This window comes from Pterocles gutturalis, unplaced genomic scaffold, assembly GCF_000699245.1.
Source record: "Pterocles gutturalis isolate BGI_N339 unplaced genomic scaffold, ASM69924v1 scaffold40306, whole genome shotgun sequence".
NCBI classification, from domain to species: Eukaryota; Metazoa; Chordata; class Aves; order Pterocliformes; family Pteroclidae; genus Pterocles; species Pterocles gutturalis.
Genome location: NW_010099233.1, coordinates 45,681 through 62,135, shown reverse-complemented (window position 1 = coordinate 62,135; position 16,455 = coordinate 45,681). Strand labels below are relative to the sequence as shown.

Here is a 16,455-nt window from a genome sequence, read left to right as displayed (position 1 = left end):
TGAACCGCTTTGAAGTTAGCCATGCTTTGAGCAGAACGTTGGACTGGGTGACCTCCAGTCTAAGTAGGCCTATGGCTTGGGATACACCACTTACAAGATGTCACCAAATAATTCTAACAGAAAATATTTTCATGTCTTCATTCAGTCTTTGGTGCTGAATTTTGGAAATGTATGTGACGAAGGTAGAAGAATAAGTAAGCTTAGCTTCTGACCACTTGGAAGTACAGTATCAGAGCTAGTGCTCATTAAACCTGTGCCACAGTCAGTGCCACAGCTCGGTCCGAGTTCTGAACTGAGCAGTATAGCTAGCATCGCCTAGAAAGCACAACTTTAAGTAAAACTGTGCACAAATACTGCATGAGGTACAGGTTTCTCTTGCCTTTGCTCCCTTCTCATGTATTCCTTCATGCACTTCAGCCAATACTATTCAGGGCACTGAACATGGGAATGCAGAAGGGAGTGAAAGGCAGCGCACTCAGTGCTGGTGCTGTACCACTGCACCTTACCCAGCACACACACTCCGGGGTTGGTGGCAGAGTTCCCAGTAGTTCCACCGACTGCAGCACCTTAAGAAATGGTATCTATTACACCAAGACTTTAAAAAACCCCAAATTTGGTTTCTTAATTTCTTTTATTGGCTTACAGTGGCTGAAAATATTCTTTATGAAATCCAAATGGTTTGCATCTTTCTAGGTTATAAACCACTTGGAAGCAAATTTTAATATAGCTTAGGGTAAAAATAAGCAAGCAGAAATAAGACACCTGCAGCAGCCATCCACCCATCCAATATAGAGCAAAATTTGGGAGATTGCCTGTGAGGCCACTTTAAAGGATTCTGTTACATGTGTTCTCTTTTATTGCATTCATCATCATGATATGAGCTTTTGTTTCATTTCCCGGAGGTTTTGGTTTCCAAGAACAAATCATGAAAGATAATAGTCAGTGGAATCAGAAACACGAACAATGCTCAACTATCTGTTCCTTCTAGTATTAAAACTACAGAAGTATTAATTTAAAAAGGGAAAGATAAAAAGTCCTTCTTCTATTTAAGAAGTTAAAGTTTAATGGACTTTAATGAGCAAGAATTGGTGAGACAGTTAAAAGCTGTATGTTGCAATGATGTGTTAATACAATTCTTGTTTCTACAGCTTGTTTCTGGCATGATGATGCTTGGCAGCTGAGTATTCCAATGGAGGTGGAAAGAATAGACACTAAATGAATAGCTAAGACTGTGACACAGAATAACAACTTGACCTTCCTCCTGATCAACCTGACAATCCTTCCTTTCAGCTAAGTGATTCTTTAATTAGTTCATTGCTCCCTAGCAGGAGTTTGGAGATAGTTCTTTGGAGAACAGAAGTAAAAGACAAGAGGAACCACAAGGTTCTCTAGAGAAGGTAATTTCTTCCAGGGAACAACTGTCAGAAAACTGTTCTTTCAAAAGTCAGAGTTAACTATTACAGCCCCCATCTAAGACAACTGCAGAGAGCTTGTAGCTTCACAGAAAACTCAGGCTGTATTGTGTTTGAATAATATCTTCAATATTTTGTCCTTCCTGTCTTCAGACAAATTGGTCTGGATTGTTTTCCTGGGGATGCATGAGGTATCCCTCAACTCCACAGAAAGAAAGCACAAACGGATAGCCTTCAAAATTCCCCTGGGAGTAGCATTTGTAGCAGCGCGGAAAGATGAATGACACAATAAAAATGTAACTTTGTTGTAATGTTTGGGAAAGAATAGCAGTATTGGCTTCAGCTTGTTCAAATGACTAAAAATCTCCCGAGTGGCTACAGAAACAGGAAGATACTGATGCACAAACTAGTCCTGGGGAATGGACCCAAGTCTATAAAATGGACCCAGAAGTATGATCCAAAGCTATGAAATGTGAGAAGTTGTACTTACACTGCAATTTCTTCCTTTTTCTTATATTGAGACCTACTTGGTCAAAGGAACACGTGCATCCCACAAAGGAGACATCGACAAGAGGCTAACAGTAACAAAGATCTGTGTATTTCTTCATTTCATAATGAGGTTTATGTATGTAGAAATTAGGTGTCTAGAACTATACTTTAGTGTCCCTAAACATCCCTGGCATTTTTTTTCTTTCATTTTAGTTCTCTAATCCTTCCATATTATTCCTGAACAGTCATTACTCACACAGCAGGCACATTTGCATAATCTGAATGGCCATGAAGCTTTAAAATAAGTTATTTAAAAGTTCTCTTCCTTTTAAGCAAATATATATCAAAAAGAAACTATGAGAGAAACTAAAACAGAAAAAAAATGTTGACCCTTATTGAAGAAGTGGGGCATGATGTCTGGCTCTGACATTAAGAACCAACACATTCTTACCTCTTACCTGCAACGTGAGCGTACCGTACTAGATTATAGGTAAAGGATCACTCTATAGTGGTGTTTTCTAAGAAGTACAGCTAGAACATGAGATTCATGAGGCACAATGTTGTACTGAGTCTCTAATATCAGCCACTGGTACAATTTGTTGCTCCATGGTTTTGGGGAATAAGAGAAAGCAGAATGTTAAACCAAGGAATGACAAAAGGACCATCACAAAGCAGTTGAATGGCTACAACAGTAAAATAATAAAATTATTGGTATAGGATGAAAAAGGAAAGGAAAGGACAATATGAAATTTTTTAATGACTTTCCAGAAATAGTCATATAAACAGTAAATTATGTGTTATGTTTTCTAACATTAGTTTAGAATGGATTTTTGTAAGCAGATGAGCTGTTACATGTAATGCTTAAACACTGTGGGTATTTTAAAACTATTGCCTCGGATTACGCATGTCCTAAAGCTCCTGAACACCTTTGTCAAAACATGTACTACGTACTAAGTAGTTATTCCTGTAAAATGCCATTCTCCCAATCTTACTACAGAAAATCCCTCTGAAGTTAATTTCTGTCTAGAATGCTGAAGATTTGAAGCATACTTCAGTAGAATTCTACCCCAATTCCCATTCACTCTGAAGCTAGATGCCATATATGTGTGCTTTCCTACTGGGGTTACACTGGTTGAAAGCTCAGACTGAAAAATCAGGAAGAACACCTCTGCCTACATTATTTCATACATTAGGAAGTTTGTATGTTTCTTGTCAGATCATTTCTGCAGAATTAAAGTGTCATTAACACAGAAACATCTAGCTTTGTAGGAGGTGTACCAGTCCCCATGAAAACATGAGAGCAGAGGTTTCAGTATGGGCGTGCAATGGGAGTGCAAACCCAGTATTTACGGACTGATTGTCCTGCTCTGCTACTGGCTCTTGATTGCACCATGGACGTGCTAGTACATGCTAATAACACATCTGTTTTCCCACACTGAAAGTACACAAAAGGCGAAAATTTTTCCTATACTGATGCAGACAGTCTTCTACTCTTCATTGTATCACAGAATTATAGTGCAATAACTGCTAAAATTATAGTGTAATAACTGTTGATGTAAGCTGGCTTTTTAGTAGCAAATGATCGTAAGTTTTACAGATGTTCTGTTGGATGTGAACTTTGCAAACAATTCTACATTTCAATGTCTTATATACAGCTTCTAAATATTCTTGCTGATGAGCATCACCATCTCCCAAACAATTCAGCTGATTCTGTAGAACAGGAAGAATTATCATGCTTCTATCCTCTCTTTCTTTTAATTGCAACATCTATTATGTAGTCTACTTAAAATGCTCTATAAACCCAGTTCCTGATGCATCCTGCAGTTCTTAGAATTCTGTTTGCTTCAAAGCATGACTGTATCTGGCATGGAAAATTAGGGCACTTGTTCAGAAGCAGACAGTGAGGTACTCTGTTGGTCCATTATATAATTAGCACTGGCTATTTCATTTTCAAAAAACTGCTCCCACTTCTCCTCCTACCCCCAGGCCTCCCGGGCCTGATGCAGGAATGACTTGGTGTACCTGACTTCAGCGGAAGCTGATGATGCTTGCTGACTTTGCTTAAAAAATTGAAAAATTGCACAATATCAAAAACGTGGAAACAGTTGAGTTGGGTGAATGTGAGTGAAGTGCATTTAGTCTGACAGGAACGTGCTCACTGAGTGCAACAGACGTGTCAACTGTTAAAATAAAGGAGACATCCTTCACATCCAACCACAAAAGGTCCAACTACATTTGCACAGAAAAAGCAGGATGAAAGGAAAGTAGGGAATAAAAGAGATGAGCAGGAGGGACGAAGCAGTGTGTGTTGATGCTAGCTTTAGCTCCCATGTATAAGAAATAACATTGGTTTATGTCTGAAACCTCTACTTCTTACAAGAATATACTTGTTAAATGCAATCCTACTCTACTTTTGTATCTTTTTGCATGCACTCTTTCAGTTTTAACTACTGTCTTACAAGGTCATATAACTAAGATCTTATGTCTTAAAATAACCTACATTTCTTTATTCTATAGTTTAAATGTTGGGGTCAAAATTTATTGGATTCAAGCCAACCAAATCAGCACAAACTATTGCAAATGTGATGAATTTAGATAATGGGAGTGTGTGGAAAGTGCTCCCCCCAGCCATTTTGGGGCTATGGGAGCTGCAGAGTATCCTACAAAGCTTTGAATGCCATATGGGAGGCTGCCAGAGCCCAGCTGCAGGAGGGGAGCTTGCTTGTGAGCAGGAATCAACACCTTCCCCATGAGCAGGGATGCCGGGACACAGCCCTGGCCACAGCCCAGCTGCGAGGTCGGGAACTCCCTCTGTCTGGTATCACCAGGAGTCAGAGTTGTCTGCCTTCAGAAAGAGGAAAATCCTTTTATTTTCTCTCCTACGAGTCTCAGCCAGGTTCCATTGGGTCAAGCATTACAGATTTAAGAGGAACTTTGGGGTGCAGTGGGGGGGGGGAAAGACTGCACTGTATGAAGGAGCAACAGAGGAGGTTTAGTATCAAACCCTAAATTTCATGCTGCAGTGAGCGTTGACCTAATGAGACACCGTAAGTTCAGATTTGGCCAGGCAGACTAAGGAAACAGGATTTCTTGAAATCTTCCTCAGCATCTCAGGAGGTAGTGAATAATTCTGTTTGTTTTGCTGAAGGTTTAATGCTGCAAGCTGCTCAGTCCTTTGGAGTGCTGTTGATTGATTTGGGAATTATTTGCAATTGCAATAGTGAAGGATACATTTTTGAAAAGTGAAGAGAAGAAAATACATAGAGCTGTTTAACACCATGACAAAACAAAGATTTTTACTTCTTCAAAGCTTTTCTCTTAAAATGGATACAAATAACTAGGAAAGGTCAATCCATAATCTCCAGATTACTCTCATGGTTTAGAAAAAATAGTTTTAGTTTTGCTTTAGCAAATATCAACCTCTGTTGGAGTGGGGAGGTTCTGAAGATCCTTGCGTATCTCCTAAATACAATTCTAAGAACATGGAAGATGCTTAAAAAATCCTGAACTGTGTGATAGGCAAGTGATGATCTCTTGGTTTGTGGCTAGGCAAAGTTACATTTATCCAGAATAAACTTAAGGTGAATGAAAAACTTCAGCTTTTCAAAACTATCTACAGCAGAAACTTCTGATTCATGAGGAATCAGATCTTAAAGGTATCATTTAGGCTAGAAAAAAGTGAAGTTGTTTCCACTTCATTCTTAATTTCCCTTTCCATGTAAAGGTATAATTTTGCTGGGGTTCCCTTGGGATAGTGCTATCTATAAACCTTCCAGGAAAAACTGGTAAGCCTGCTCAGGAAAGAAATCATCAGGGTTGGGAAAATGTGGCATCCTCATTTGGTTTGGTTTTGTAGTTTGTGTACATTTCCTCAAACACTAAGACATTACCATATATATATGGTTACATTTTCCAGCAAGTGTGGCCACTAACTCGGACATGTGGCTTTGTATTATGATTTAAATGTTGCTCAAAAAGACACAGCCTTTCCTGAAACACAAATAAGCCAATGCCTAACTATCACAAATGTTCTTTACTTGGGTGTTTTTAACATACAAAAGCATATAGTGAAAAGAGTGGGATTGCTTACCTCAAAAATGTAATCTTTTCCATCCTTGCCATGTACAGCTTTAACAGCACAGATGTCCAAACCACCAAATATTTCAGAACAGGTGTCAACCCAAAGCTTGTACCTGTTTCATAAAAATAATTTTTTTTCTGTGAGTGTCTCATCAGGCTCTTGTTTTTCTATAGGCTTAACCTAATAATGTATTTTATACGACATTTGCTCTGAATTCAGAATTTTCACTATATTGTCACTTTTACAGAATTTGTATTTCTCAGAATGGTAGCTTAGAGATACTGGCCTCATTACTCTTCCCAGCAGAATCCAGAAAAGCTGTGGCTCTGTATCCTGACCTGGTATTATGCTGGATACTGTCCTAGTTTATATTGGTCCAAACACATGTCTGCTCTAAACTGCGATTAACCAGAAGACAAGATATGCTGGAACACAAGCAGCATTTAGCTGCACCCCATCCTGCATTTCCAGAGCCCTTATGCTAGTACAGATTGTTCGCTGTGGCTGCGCTTCATCTGAGAGCTCCCCAGGAGGGGGATTGATCCTCTGACCGGTTTCTGTGGCTTTGGTGATGCCAAGGGGTTTTAGAAAGTAGGGAAGAGGGCATCTGTTTTCCTGTGAAATTCACGGATTATGCTTGATAGTGTACTTCATTATGGATTAATTATCAGGAAAACTAGGATGAGAGTCTCCATCTTAAATTACAGACCCAGCTGTATTCCAAAGCAGCAAGGACAGCTTGGTATGTATATCCCTGAACAAGGCCAGAGAAAAATCAAGACAAAAACCCGTTAAGGATGATGCAAGAGAAACAGACGTATGAAACACCGCAGAAGTTACGTAGCATGCAGAGGAGGTTCATATTCTTCATGCAGGCTAATAGACAGCTACAGCAAAATTCAACAGAAATGTAAAGAATTCTGAGGAATTCTACAACCCCTAAAAGAGCCTAGCGTTTCATACAGTACTCCTCCCTTCCATTTCTGACCTCAGGGTAAGCTTACCCATTCCACACGCAGCAATATGATTTATTTTTCTTGCACGAAGAGCTTTATCCATCCTATGAACAGAGAGATGATCTGACTAACAAGGGAATGAAGTGGGACTTCCTCGAAAAGCGACTTGCTAGTGAGGCAGTTCCTGGGATCGAGTACAGCACTGCCAGTGACGTGGCAGGAGCCAGAACGCTTTGCTGAGAGCGTTCGGAGGTGATGCGAGCTCAGCGGCAAAGACTGACTCACCAGCCACAGAATGGCATCGAGAGCCTTCATGAGCTACTAGCACAGCTGTGCATGAGCACCGGTGAGTCAGGAGAAGATGTGCAGAGGTTGTCCAGACAGATATCACCATGCCACCAACCGAAGGACACGTTTGGCTAAAAACCCCACAGTTTGAAAGCAGACATTTATCCCAATCTTTTTTTCTCTTTCACTGGCTAGTATTTGAGTATAAATGAGAGCTATTCCCTCTTACAAACCCTCTCCTGATCTCTCCTGATCCAGCCTTTGAGCCATGATGACAGATTTGCCACATCATAATATTCTCCATTGCAAAAAAATTGATGTAATAACAGCATTTGACTTCACCGTAGGACCAAAGGAAACTCATTGCTGGGCTGAGAGTCTTATTCATGTATAAATATCTTCAGTAACAGCATCCTTTCCAAGTAAACTTACTGGGTCACATTCTTTATATTTCCATGTATCAAGTCTGTTCCAGTGGAAAACTTTTTCTTTTAAGCAGAATACAAAGAAATTGATACAACTGTGTGAAAAAATCCTGATGGTAATATTTTAGCAATAAAAATAATTTTATTTTCCTGTGAGAAACATGGTTTTTGTCCAAAATGAGAGGTTTGTCTGGACTGCTGACAATTTCAGCATCTGTAGATGCACTGACTGACTGGACTGCTTGCATACACTTGCTTATAAATAACTTTATTTTTTTTTTGCTGTAAAATACCAACATGTACCTTAGAAAGTCATGAGGACAGCAAAACTTGTCTTTAACAGTAAATATCTGGACTTTATTTGAAAAAATTGAAGACATTTTCTTTAAAATACCGGAACATCAATCAGATCTATGAGAGCATTTTTAAAAGCCTGTGTTCTGCCAACACAGAGCTGGAAAAGTACTGTGACATTTGGAAAGAGAGGAGTAGCCCGCAGTGTTTTGAACCCATGGCTTGCACAGCAGTTTGACAAGAGGTCACGGTTCTTATGTTCCCAGAGCCAATATAGTGTGCAGCAGCCTTAGAACTGAGGGACAATATTGTTCCTCAGGTGCCTGACATGAAATCTCTGGAGTGCCAGGTGAGGTGTGCCCTGTTAGCACAGGGCGCTGCGCTTCTGCTTCTGCCTGGAGCAGCGCCTCTGAACCAGAGGGGTCAATGGGAATGGGGAACACGTGAAATGGGCTTTTCTCTGCCTTGTCCTTGTCCCTTACTGTGCCACAGCCTTTCTTTCCTAAATTCCTGGACTAAGATTTGTATTCAGTCAACAGTGTCTGTTCAGGCAGTGCTTTCAAAACACTTCCTACTTCATGAGCTGTGTTATCAATGAAACACACGTGCACCCAGCTGGATTGCTGCTGGTGTGCTGTTAAACTACTTCATCTCCTCAGAAAACTTCCATTTTCCCTTCTCTTTCTTGCCCTGCTTGGTGCACACCAGGGTGCCATGGAACAAAAAGCGGCGCTAGGTGATACATACCCCTTTCTGTAGGAGAAAACATCCTTCTCTCCCGTGCCTTTGTCTTCAGCAGCATAAGAGAAGTTTTGTTTCATTGGCTAGTGTTTTTAATGGGAAAATACCTATTATGCTCTAATTATCTCACATTGGGAAGTGCAGCAGAAGCAAAGCACGCAGAACATTTACAGAGAGGTGGCTCGGCAAGGTTAGCATTTCACACTCATCACCCAGGCTTGAGACTCTGGAGTTCTCCTTACGGCAAAACTGGAGTGCCTGTGTTTTCGCAGAGGACCAGCTCATGGGCTGTACTCACACACGCTAAAGCACACTCTTCTTTTCCCCTCACAGTCAAGGCATAACCTTGCTTTCTAAAGGAAGGTGGGAGGGGAATGAGAAAGAGAAAATAATGTGGCTCCACTCCATCCCCAGAGGGGAGATCAGCGAGGACAGTGTCTAGACAGGGGTTGGACAGCAGGGAGCTGTAATTCCCGTCTTATTTGTTTTCACCTTTCTCAGGGCAGGCAATGGTTCAGTTCCTGCCTCTCCCTCAGCTCACAAGAGGGACAAAGTTGTAGATTCAGACTTAAAAAAAAACAAACCCAGAGAAAGACTACTGTTGAACTTTCAAACACCTTTTAAATTACACTTTTATTGTACGGAGTTTTTTCAGCTTCCACTGGTAGCAAACTTTGGAGAAGCTGAACAAAAGAAAATTCATAGCTGTCAAAAAGCCTCACAGATTTATTTTGCAGGAAAAGAGTTCTCCGTGTTGTGGAGGAACCTGGAGTAAATGAGCGGCATTGAGAGAAGGGTTCTGTCAATAGAAGACCTCAGCTTCAAAATGGTTTTGCAAGGAGAATGTGTCTGACTGGATTGCAAAAAGTATCCAGCATAGGGATGGGAGAGAAAAAGAAAAGCACAGCAAACCACAGTACAGAGCTGCAATGGTGACGTGAGAGAAATCAGCTTTGGTGTAGCCCAGCATCCGGGTACAAAGCCTCACAGTGTAGTTCAGCGGAAATTTCAAAAATGAAAAATAAGCAATTTAGCAGGATTCAAAGTAGAAAAGAGAAATATGATTTGAATAGGCAAAGTTAAGACTAGATTGCTTGGTTGTAACAGATGATGTAGAAGGAGAGAAGTTCAAAACACTGTGGCATGGGGTGAGACTGTTGGGTAAAGAGGGCAAATGAACGAGACAAAATGATTGATAGGTCAAATCTGAAAAACTGAATTTTCTGAAGGGAATTGCCATAGTTTTCTAGGTGCAGATAGGGATGTAGGAACCCAGGGCTGCACGTACGCACCTCAGGCTGGTACTTAGTTCAGGTAGTTAACTCTGAGGCAAGACCTACGGAAACCCTTGGGTCACGTTCTTTCATCTAATTCAAAGGGCTTTTTCCCAAAATGAACAGGAGACATGCATTTAGTGTGAATTGCACAACAATGTGATTTTTCAAAAATTCATTTAAAATAAAATTCCATCTTTTTTTTTTTTTTTAATTACCTTTTACATGAGACTCAACTTACTTATCTGACATAGCAATTTGTTCCAACATTGCAGAGCCTGTGTTTGTCTTCCAGTTGCCAGATATGGAAGTTCTCCTGAAAGGGGGAAAACATTACAAAGACAGCAAGTGTTTTTAGATTTCACTATCTCTTCAATTACTCTGACTTTCACATGAACACTATAGCTGTATTTACATTTTTTTCACAGCTGGCAGCTTATAACAGAACGTCTAAAACATGAAGAATTCTAACAAGCAGCACAGTTGTCAGTAATACCCACTTCACCGCAGGCATGTTATGAAGTGTGACGATGCTGGGAAATCAGTGTTCCCCGTTTATTCATTTAAGACTTTTTTTAAAAAACCTGCTATGATTAAATCAAAGTGTTCGCAGTAAACTGCTGTCAGTTATGAATGGATTGAACAACCTGTAACGTGCTATTACTGCAAATGTCAGGAAACTGAAGCTTCAGTTTCTCATTTCAAATCCGTACAACTGCAGGGTTATGTCCCAGTACTTGAAAAATCAAGATATCTACGCTCTGGAGAGATCTCAGATCTCTTTTAGAGATGGATTTTGGTTTCTCCTCCATTTTTCACTCTTTGTTAGTTTACTAATACAATCTAAACAGTTTGTGTCCAGGCTTGACTGCACTATCTTTTATTTAATCTCTAAGAAAAAAACAATTAATATAAAGTTTTTTTTCTCCTCAGAACAGAAGACTGCTACCAGGGCTGAGAAGATTACTGTTTTCTGAAACCTAACTGGTGTACTGGGAATAGGCTAAGGATACAAATTATGAAGTGTTTCCAGTTAGTAAAATAATAACATCTGTAATGTATTAAAATTGTATTAGGCAGCAGCTATAGTTTTCTCTCCGTTTTTCTATTAACCTAATTACAAGGGTCAGTAGCAGCTGTGGGAGAAAGTTGACTTTTCTATGGGAGTCTCATAAAGTTCTCTGAATTTTAAAGCATAAAGTTTTTCTAAGATGCCATTTTCTTTGTTGATGTGGGAGAAACCAGTGCAAGGGGAAAGTGCATGCTGAGTGCTTTGTGTAAGGTAACTTTGCCCACTAATAAGGCTATTGTGTGATTTCTGCTTCATTTTTTCAAGTGATCATTATTTATATGTGTGTACTTACAAATTAAAAATTTTCAGTACATTACTACTCTACACACAGATTCTGCACCAGAGAGATAATGCATCTCACAAATCACAATTCCACTCTACTGCAGACTTCTCAAAGGCATTCATTAGCATGGACTATTCCAGGTGTCTTTTAGGAAGCAAGATGTGACCAAATCATAAAAAAAATAAATTGTCTTGAAGACTTTTATCAAGTATTTAGTTAAAAACCCTCAGCTGCACTGATGTAATCTCAGCACTACTGACTAGAGGAGAAAAGATGGTTTGCTCCAAGCCATGCTTTCACTCCGCAACATGAAAGGTCTCCTGTTGAACCTGCAGCAGTCTCACGGCTGGATGCTTGGCTGGCTCTAACGACGCAGTAGGACCAGATGAGGATGGAGAGGAATGCTATGGACACAGACCTAACCAGTGTAATCTCAACAGCCTGTGGGCTAGAGCCATCAATGCTGTGCCTGTGACACAACTCCGACACAACAGGGCTGTTCCATCAGACCGTGTCTGAGTGGTAGAAAGTACCCAACCAGACCATCTGGCACTCGAAACCTCAGACAGGATTCATAGATTGTTTCCTCCACTGAAATATGTAGGTTTCTCACTCTTCTTTGCCTCTGTTCTGATAATTGCTAAGGGTCTTTCACATTGTTATTTCCTCTTCTACTGAACACTGAATAATACCGAAAACAATTCCTAACACTTTTGAGTGCTTTACACTTAGGCTTAACTTGTTTTCACTTGATTTGACCTCTGCAAAGAAGGAAGAACTGTGTTAAAGTTGGGGCAATTCATAGCTTTCCCTTTTCTAGCACCTTTCTGCTTTATTTAGTACCATTTAAGGTATGCAATCCAAATTGTCTGGACAGGGACTTCTCATCAGAAAAATACGTAGAGAAGTCTACCTACTGTTCTTGTGCAGGTAGCCTGCCTAGTGGTGTGATTCTATAGCACTGGCTTTCTTTGGTCGACATGCTCTACTTTTCTTTAATTGACCTTTTGATCAAAGTACATGAAGTTATGGATTCAGAGTATTGCTTTTGGAGAGGAGACTTAAATGTAGTGGTTTTGCGTTTCTGTTTTTCTTCATTGTGTGTGACCCTTTTAACTCCATTTCCTTGAAGTCGGATGAATTCTGTAATGGTACTGAGCACAGTTAAGTATGCGTCACAAAGCGTTTGGAGGAGCTGTGGTATTCAGAGGGATCCAATGTTGCATTTTGGCTATAATCTCCGCTGACAGATGATAAGCACCAGTGTTTTGTGAGTCATGGATCCACTTATACCACAATTTCCCACAGAATTAGAAAACTGAAGCTCTTAATAACTCTCTTCAAACTACAAAAACAAAGGTTCAGCTGGTATTTTTTGTGGTGGCTCTCTAAGTACTCTGTTCCTGTGTCACAGAACAAAATGAGAACCATCTGTAAACAATATTCTACTGACATAATGTGTATGTATGCATATGAAGAATTTTTCAGACATTTGGTAAATCTTCTCCTTTTCGTGATGCTTTGTAACAATGGATCAGTATCTAACTTTTTGTGTGTGATTTAACTGTATGAAAACATCTAGAGAAAAAAAACTATTGCTAGGCTCTTAGCATTTGGATGAACCCATAGTTTCTGAGTAGAAACTTAAAAATAAATAAAAGGTAGGAAGAACAGTCTGTCTTTTTAACTTATTTTTGCTGTCCTTTAGGCCAACTGCCTCTTCTATGAATAAGAAACATTTATGTTTGAAAATGATAAATTTACCGTGGCTGACTCTTCCAAAATTATTCTAGACACTGAACAGCATTTATATTTCAAGTCAAAGAAAAAAATGTAGGGATCTCTCCTGTGAAATGTAGTGGTCCAATTTCTACCATAGGGAATGAACCACCAAGTTACTAATATTGCATCTGACTGTTGGTACTTGGCGGGGTGTCATAACTATTAGGCATTGCGCCTTATTCCCGAGACTCTGTCACCTGGGAGCCATAAGACAGATACAAATCAACTTCGTTTATTATAAAAAACAGAGGAGGGGAGAGATGCATAGCACAACACAAGAAATCTGCCCGTTAAAGCACCAGCAAGACAGAAAAGTCCTATCCTAGCCTTGAAGAGGCAGATGTAGCTGTATGAAAAGGTCTGAGACAGAGAAAGAAGGCTGACTGGTGACTGGAAGCAGAGGGAGAACAAGGCGGTTGAATGGCACTGAGTAGAACGAAAGGGGCAAGGGAGAAAAAAAGGTTAGGCATGAGGGGTAGGAACTAGGAGAGAGAAAAGTAGAAGCTGTCTGCAAAGTGGTGGGACTGGACCAAGCTATGGTTTGGGCAGATAGAAGAGAGGTGACCTTGCGGTGTAGGAGTGTGGTGCTATTAGGAAAAGTAGGATGGGTGTCTCCACATATGGGGCTAAAGCCAGAAAAACATCCTGGAGCACCAGTGCAAGACAAGTAAGCCAAACTGGAATTAACTGTCCTGGGGAAGCCAGGGGCTAAAAGCTGTGTAATTCAGATATATTTGCTTATGATTCGTATTGCCTATAGAGAGAGGTGGAGCAGAGCCAGCTCTCAAAAATTTTGTAGGGAGCTTGAATTATAGAGTTTCTGTCCTGCTTCACTAAGAGCACTGCAAGTCACCAGCAAAGGGCTCCAGAAACCTCTGAATCCTCACAAGCTATTGGAGAGTTCTGCCTTGGTCACTGTGTACAGTTCAGATTTCCAACACACTGCTTTGTGCAGCATTTAGATCTGGGTTCAAAATAAAGCAGAAGGATTGAGATGGATCTGACCTGTGGGAATACTATTTCCACACAGTTCTGTGCTGGGCTGTCTTGAGGCCCCTCAGATGTACCCTGAGAGGCAAACGGACACTGAATTGTCTTGAATGGCCTCATCTTTGATGTTCTTTCCCAAATACCCACCCCTCTCAGATGTCAGGAAAGGCCAGCAGTTACACAGTTTTGATCTTGGGACAGTAATGTCTTAGGGGAGAAGTCAAGAGTATGTGGTCTTCCAACATCAGCCTAAGGAGAGAGATTTTGCCTCTTCCCCCCACCCTGGGCAAAAGGTTCTACTTTCTCACAGAGCTTGTTGCTGTTCCTAAATTGCTTGAGACTTAATGCTAACTCTGTTTTTAATATTATAAAACATTTTATGCGTTTTCTTTAACCTGGCTCCAACTTTTGCATCTCTTACTATTTACGGTATGCTTGGAGTTCAATTATTTTTACTGATAAAGAACTTAACGGGCCCTTACGAATGCCAACATACAAGAAATCCCTGATCACTGCAATGTTACAGCAGTTCCTAGAGAAATATCTTTGCACATGTATGTGTGTGTGCACATGGAAATGCATGTGTATACTTTTATCCATGTTTTGTTATATTTTTCCTGCCTCAGAATTGTAAGCATGAGGGAACAAACACAAGAGATGCTCTAACTTGTCTTAAACACACCAATTAAATGAGTGTATGTCAGACTACATTGCTTGACAATTGAAACAGAGTAAAAATAGGTATAAATACAGTTACCATAGCTCAACTATGACATGATAACCTGTTTTGCTGCTCCAGCTTAATGTTGTCTCTGAAACGGAAACACCCTTTTAGCCTCTCCTAGAGGCATGATCTTTAAACACACACCTAGATTCCAAAATCAGAAGAGATTTTCATCCACATATCCGAAAAGCCCATTGCAAAGTTCGAATTTTTCTTACGTGTGTTATGTTGAAAGGAGAGTACTCTCTTCCATGAAAGTTTTAAGATTCAGGTTTATGTGAACGAATGCCACCTAAATATCCTTAAAGGGAGAAGAAAGCTTGACCCTAAGTTGGTGAAAAGATACAAAGGAACATGATTTTACAAGTCCTCTATAAAAATGAATCCCCTGCCAACTTCTCCCTTCTTTAAATGAAAAAAATAAACAAAGGTTAGCAGGAAAACCACTCTGGCAGGCTCACCTGTTATCTTATTCTCCTCCTCCTAGTCACAACCAACTTAAAAAACAGTCTTGATAAATCTAGAAAGTCTTTCCAGAGAGTATGACAATGGAGGCATGGAGTCACCACATCATCTCAGAGACTATCCAACAGTCTTAATCGTATTAGTGCTTAACAATTTTGAAACAAAAGGATGAAAGAATATAAGGTTTTGGCTCACATGTATGCTTTGTAGTTACTGCCTATCTTTTGGATCCTGATGTCATATTTGGAGTCTATGAAGGGTTCAGTGGTGGCGTAGGTCTGAGTGAGTGCTACCACGCTGGCTATGTCCTGAAAATCGTAGTGGTTGTCTACCTTGATCTGTAGTCACCATAGTACCAGTAAACAGCATATACAAAAGAAAAAAGAGCAATTAGGAAGAAAATGTAGAAATCAGTTGCAAACGGCATCATAAGTATGTTTTTTCACAGCATAAGTTTATAAAAAAAAAGTATTGGATATTTTCTCTGATTTCTAGACTCTATAACATTCCCGCACTGAAGTGCCTGTTTTCCTAGGCAAAATAATACCCGCTCATCTGTAGTAAGCAATTTGCAGACAGTGGAATTTTATTTAGCTTTTCAATTATTTATTTTAAGGGCTGATATGAATTTTAGATCTGCAGGCTTTAGAATTTGTCAAGGTGTGATAATATGCAACACTAATTTATATAGAATTTTTGTTAATTCTGTAAATTGCTCATGTATATGGGGCCCACCATCACGCATCTCCTGGGATGGAGGAGATGAAGGGTCACGGTGTCCTGAGTCACGTGGAGCACAGAGGGCTGGCTCAAGACAGCAGAACCAGTTTTTCTCATTTGTCCCACTTCTCTGCAAGGAGTCGGGCTTTCTAGGAGTAGGATTGCCTAGCTGTGGAACAGTGTGCTACGATGGTGAATGGCACTAAACCCATCAACCTTCACATCTTGAAATAAGAGGGAGGTGGAAAAGTAGGGAACAGTGATTCAGGGGAGAAGGAGACTTCAGGGGACAGATGGAGGCAAGAGGTGTTACTTTTGGACAGGGAGGGCACACCTCTATGGCTGACTTCATAGTGTGATTTCTGCTTCATATTTTCAAGTATTTTTTTTCCTATATTGCCAGGCTGAAGTTGGGAGGAAAAGCGACTGGGAAGGGAAGTCTTAGGGCTGGTAGAAAAT

At 40.2% G+C, this 16,455-nt stretch overlaps 1 protein-coding gene across 1 annotated transcript in view; it reads right to left on the bottom strand.

Moving 5' to 3' along the window:
* Positions 1-16,455, bottom strand: part of LOC104463430 (synapsin-2-like) — a gene marked incomplete at its 3' end in the record, with an annotated part of 37,904 nt that overhangs the window by 6,220 nt on the left and 15,229 nt on the right. Inside the window, exons 3-5 of the mRNA XM_010075767.1 lie at positions 15,472-15,614; positions 10,202-10,276; positions 5,992-6,094 (exon numbers count right to left, since the gene is read on the bottom strand). Of these exons, the coding sequence (XP_010074069.1) occupies positions 5,992-6,094; positions 10,202-10,276; positions 15,472-15,614 (321 nt within the window). The remainder of the gene's footprint in view (positions 1-5,991; positions 6,095-10,201; positions 10,277-15,471; positions 15,615-16,455) is intronic.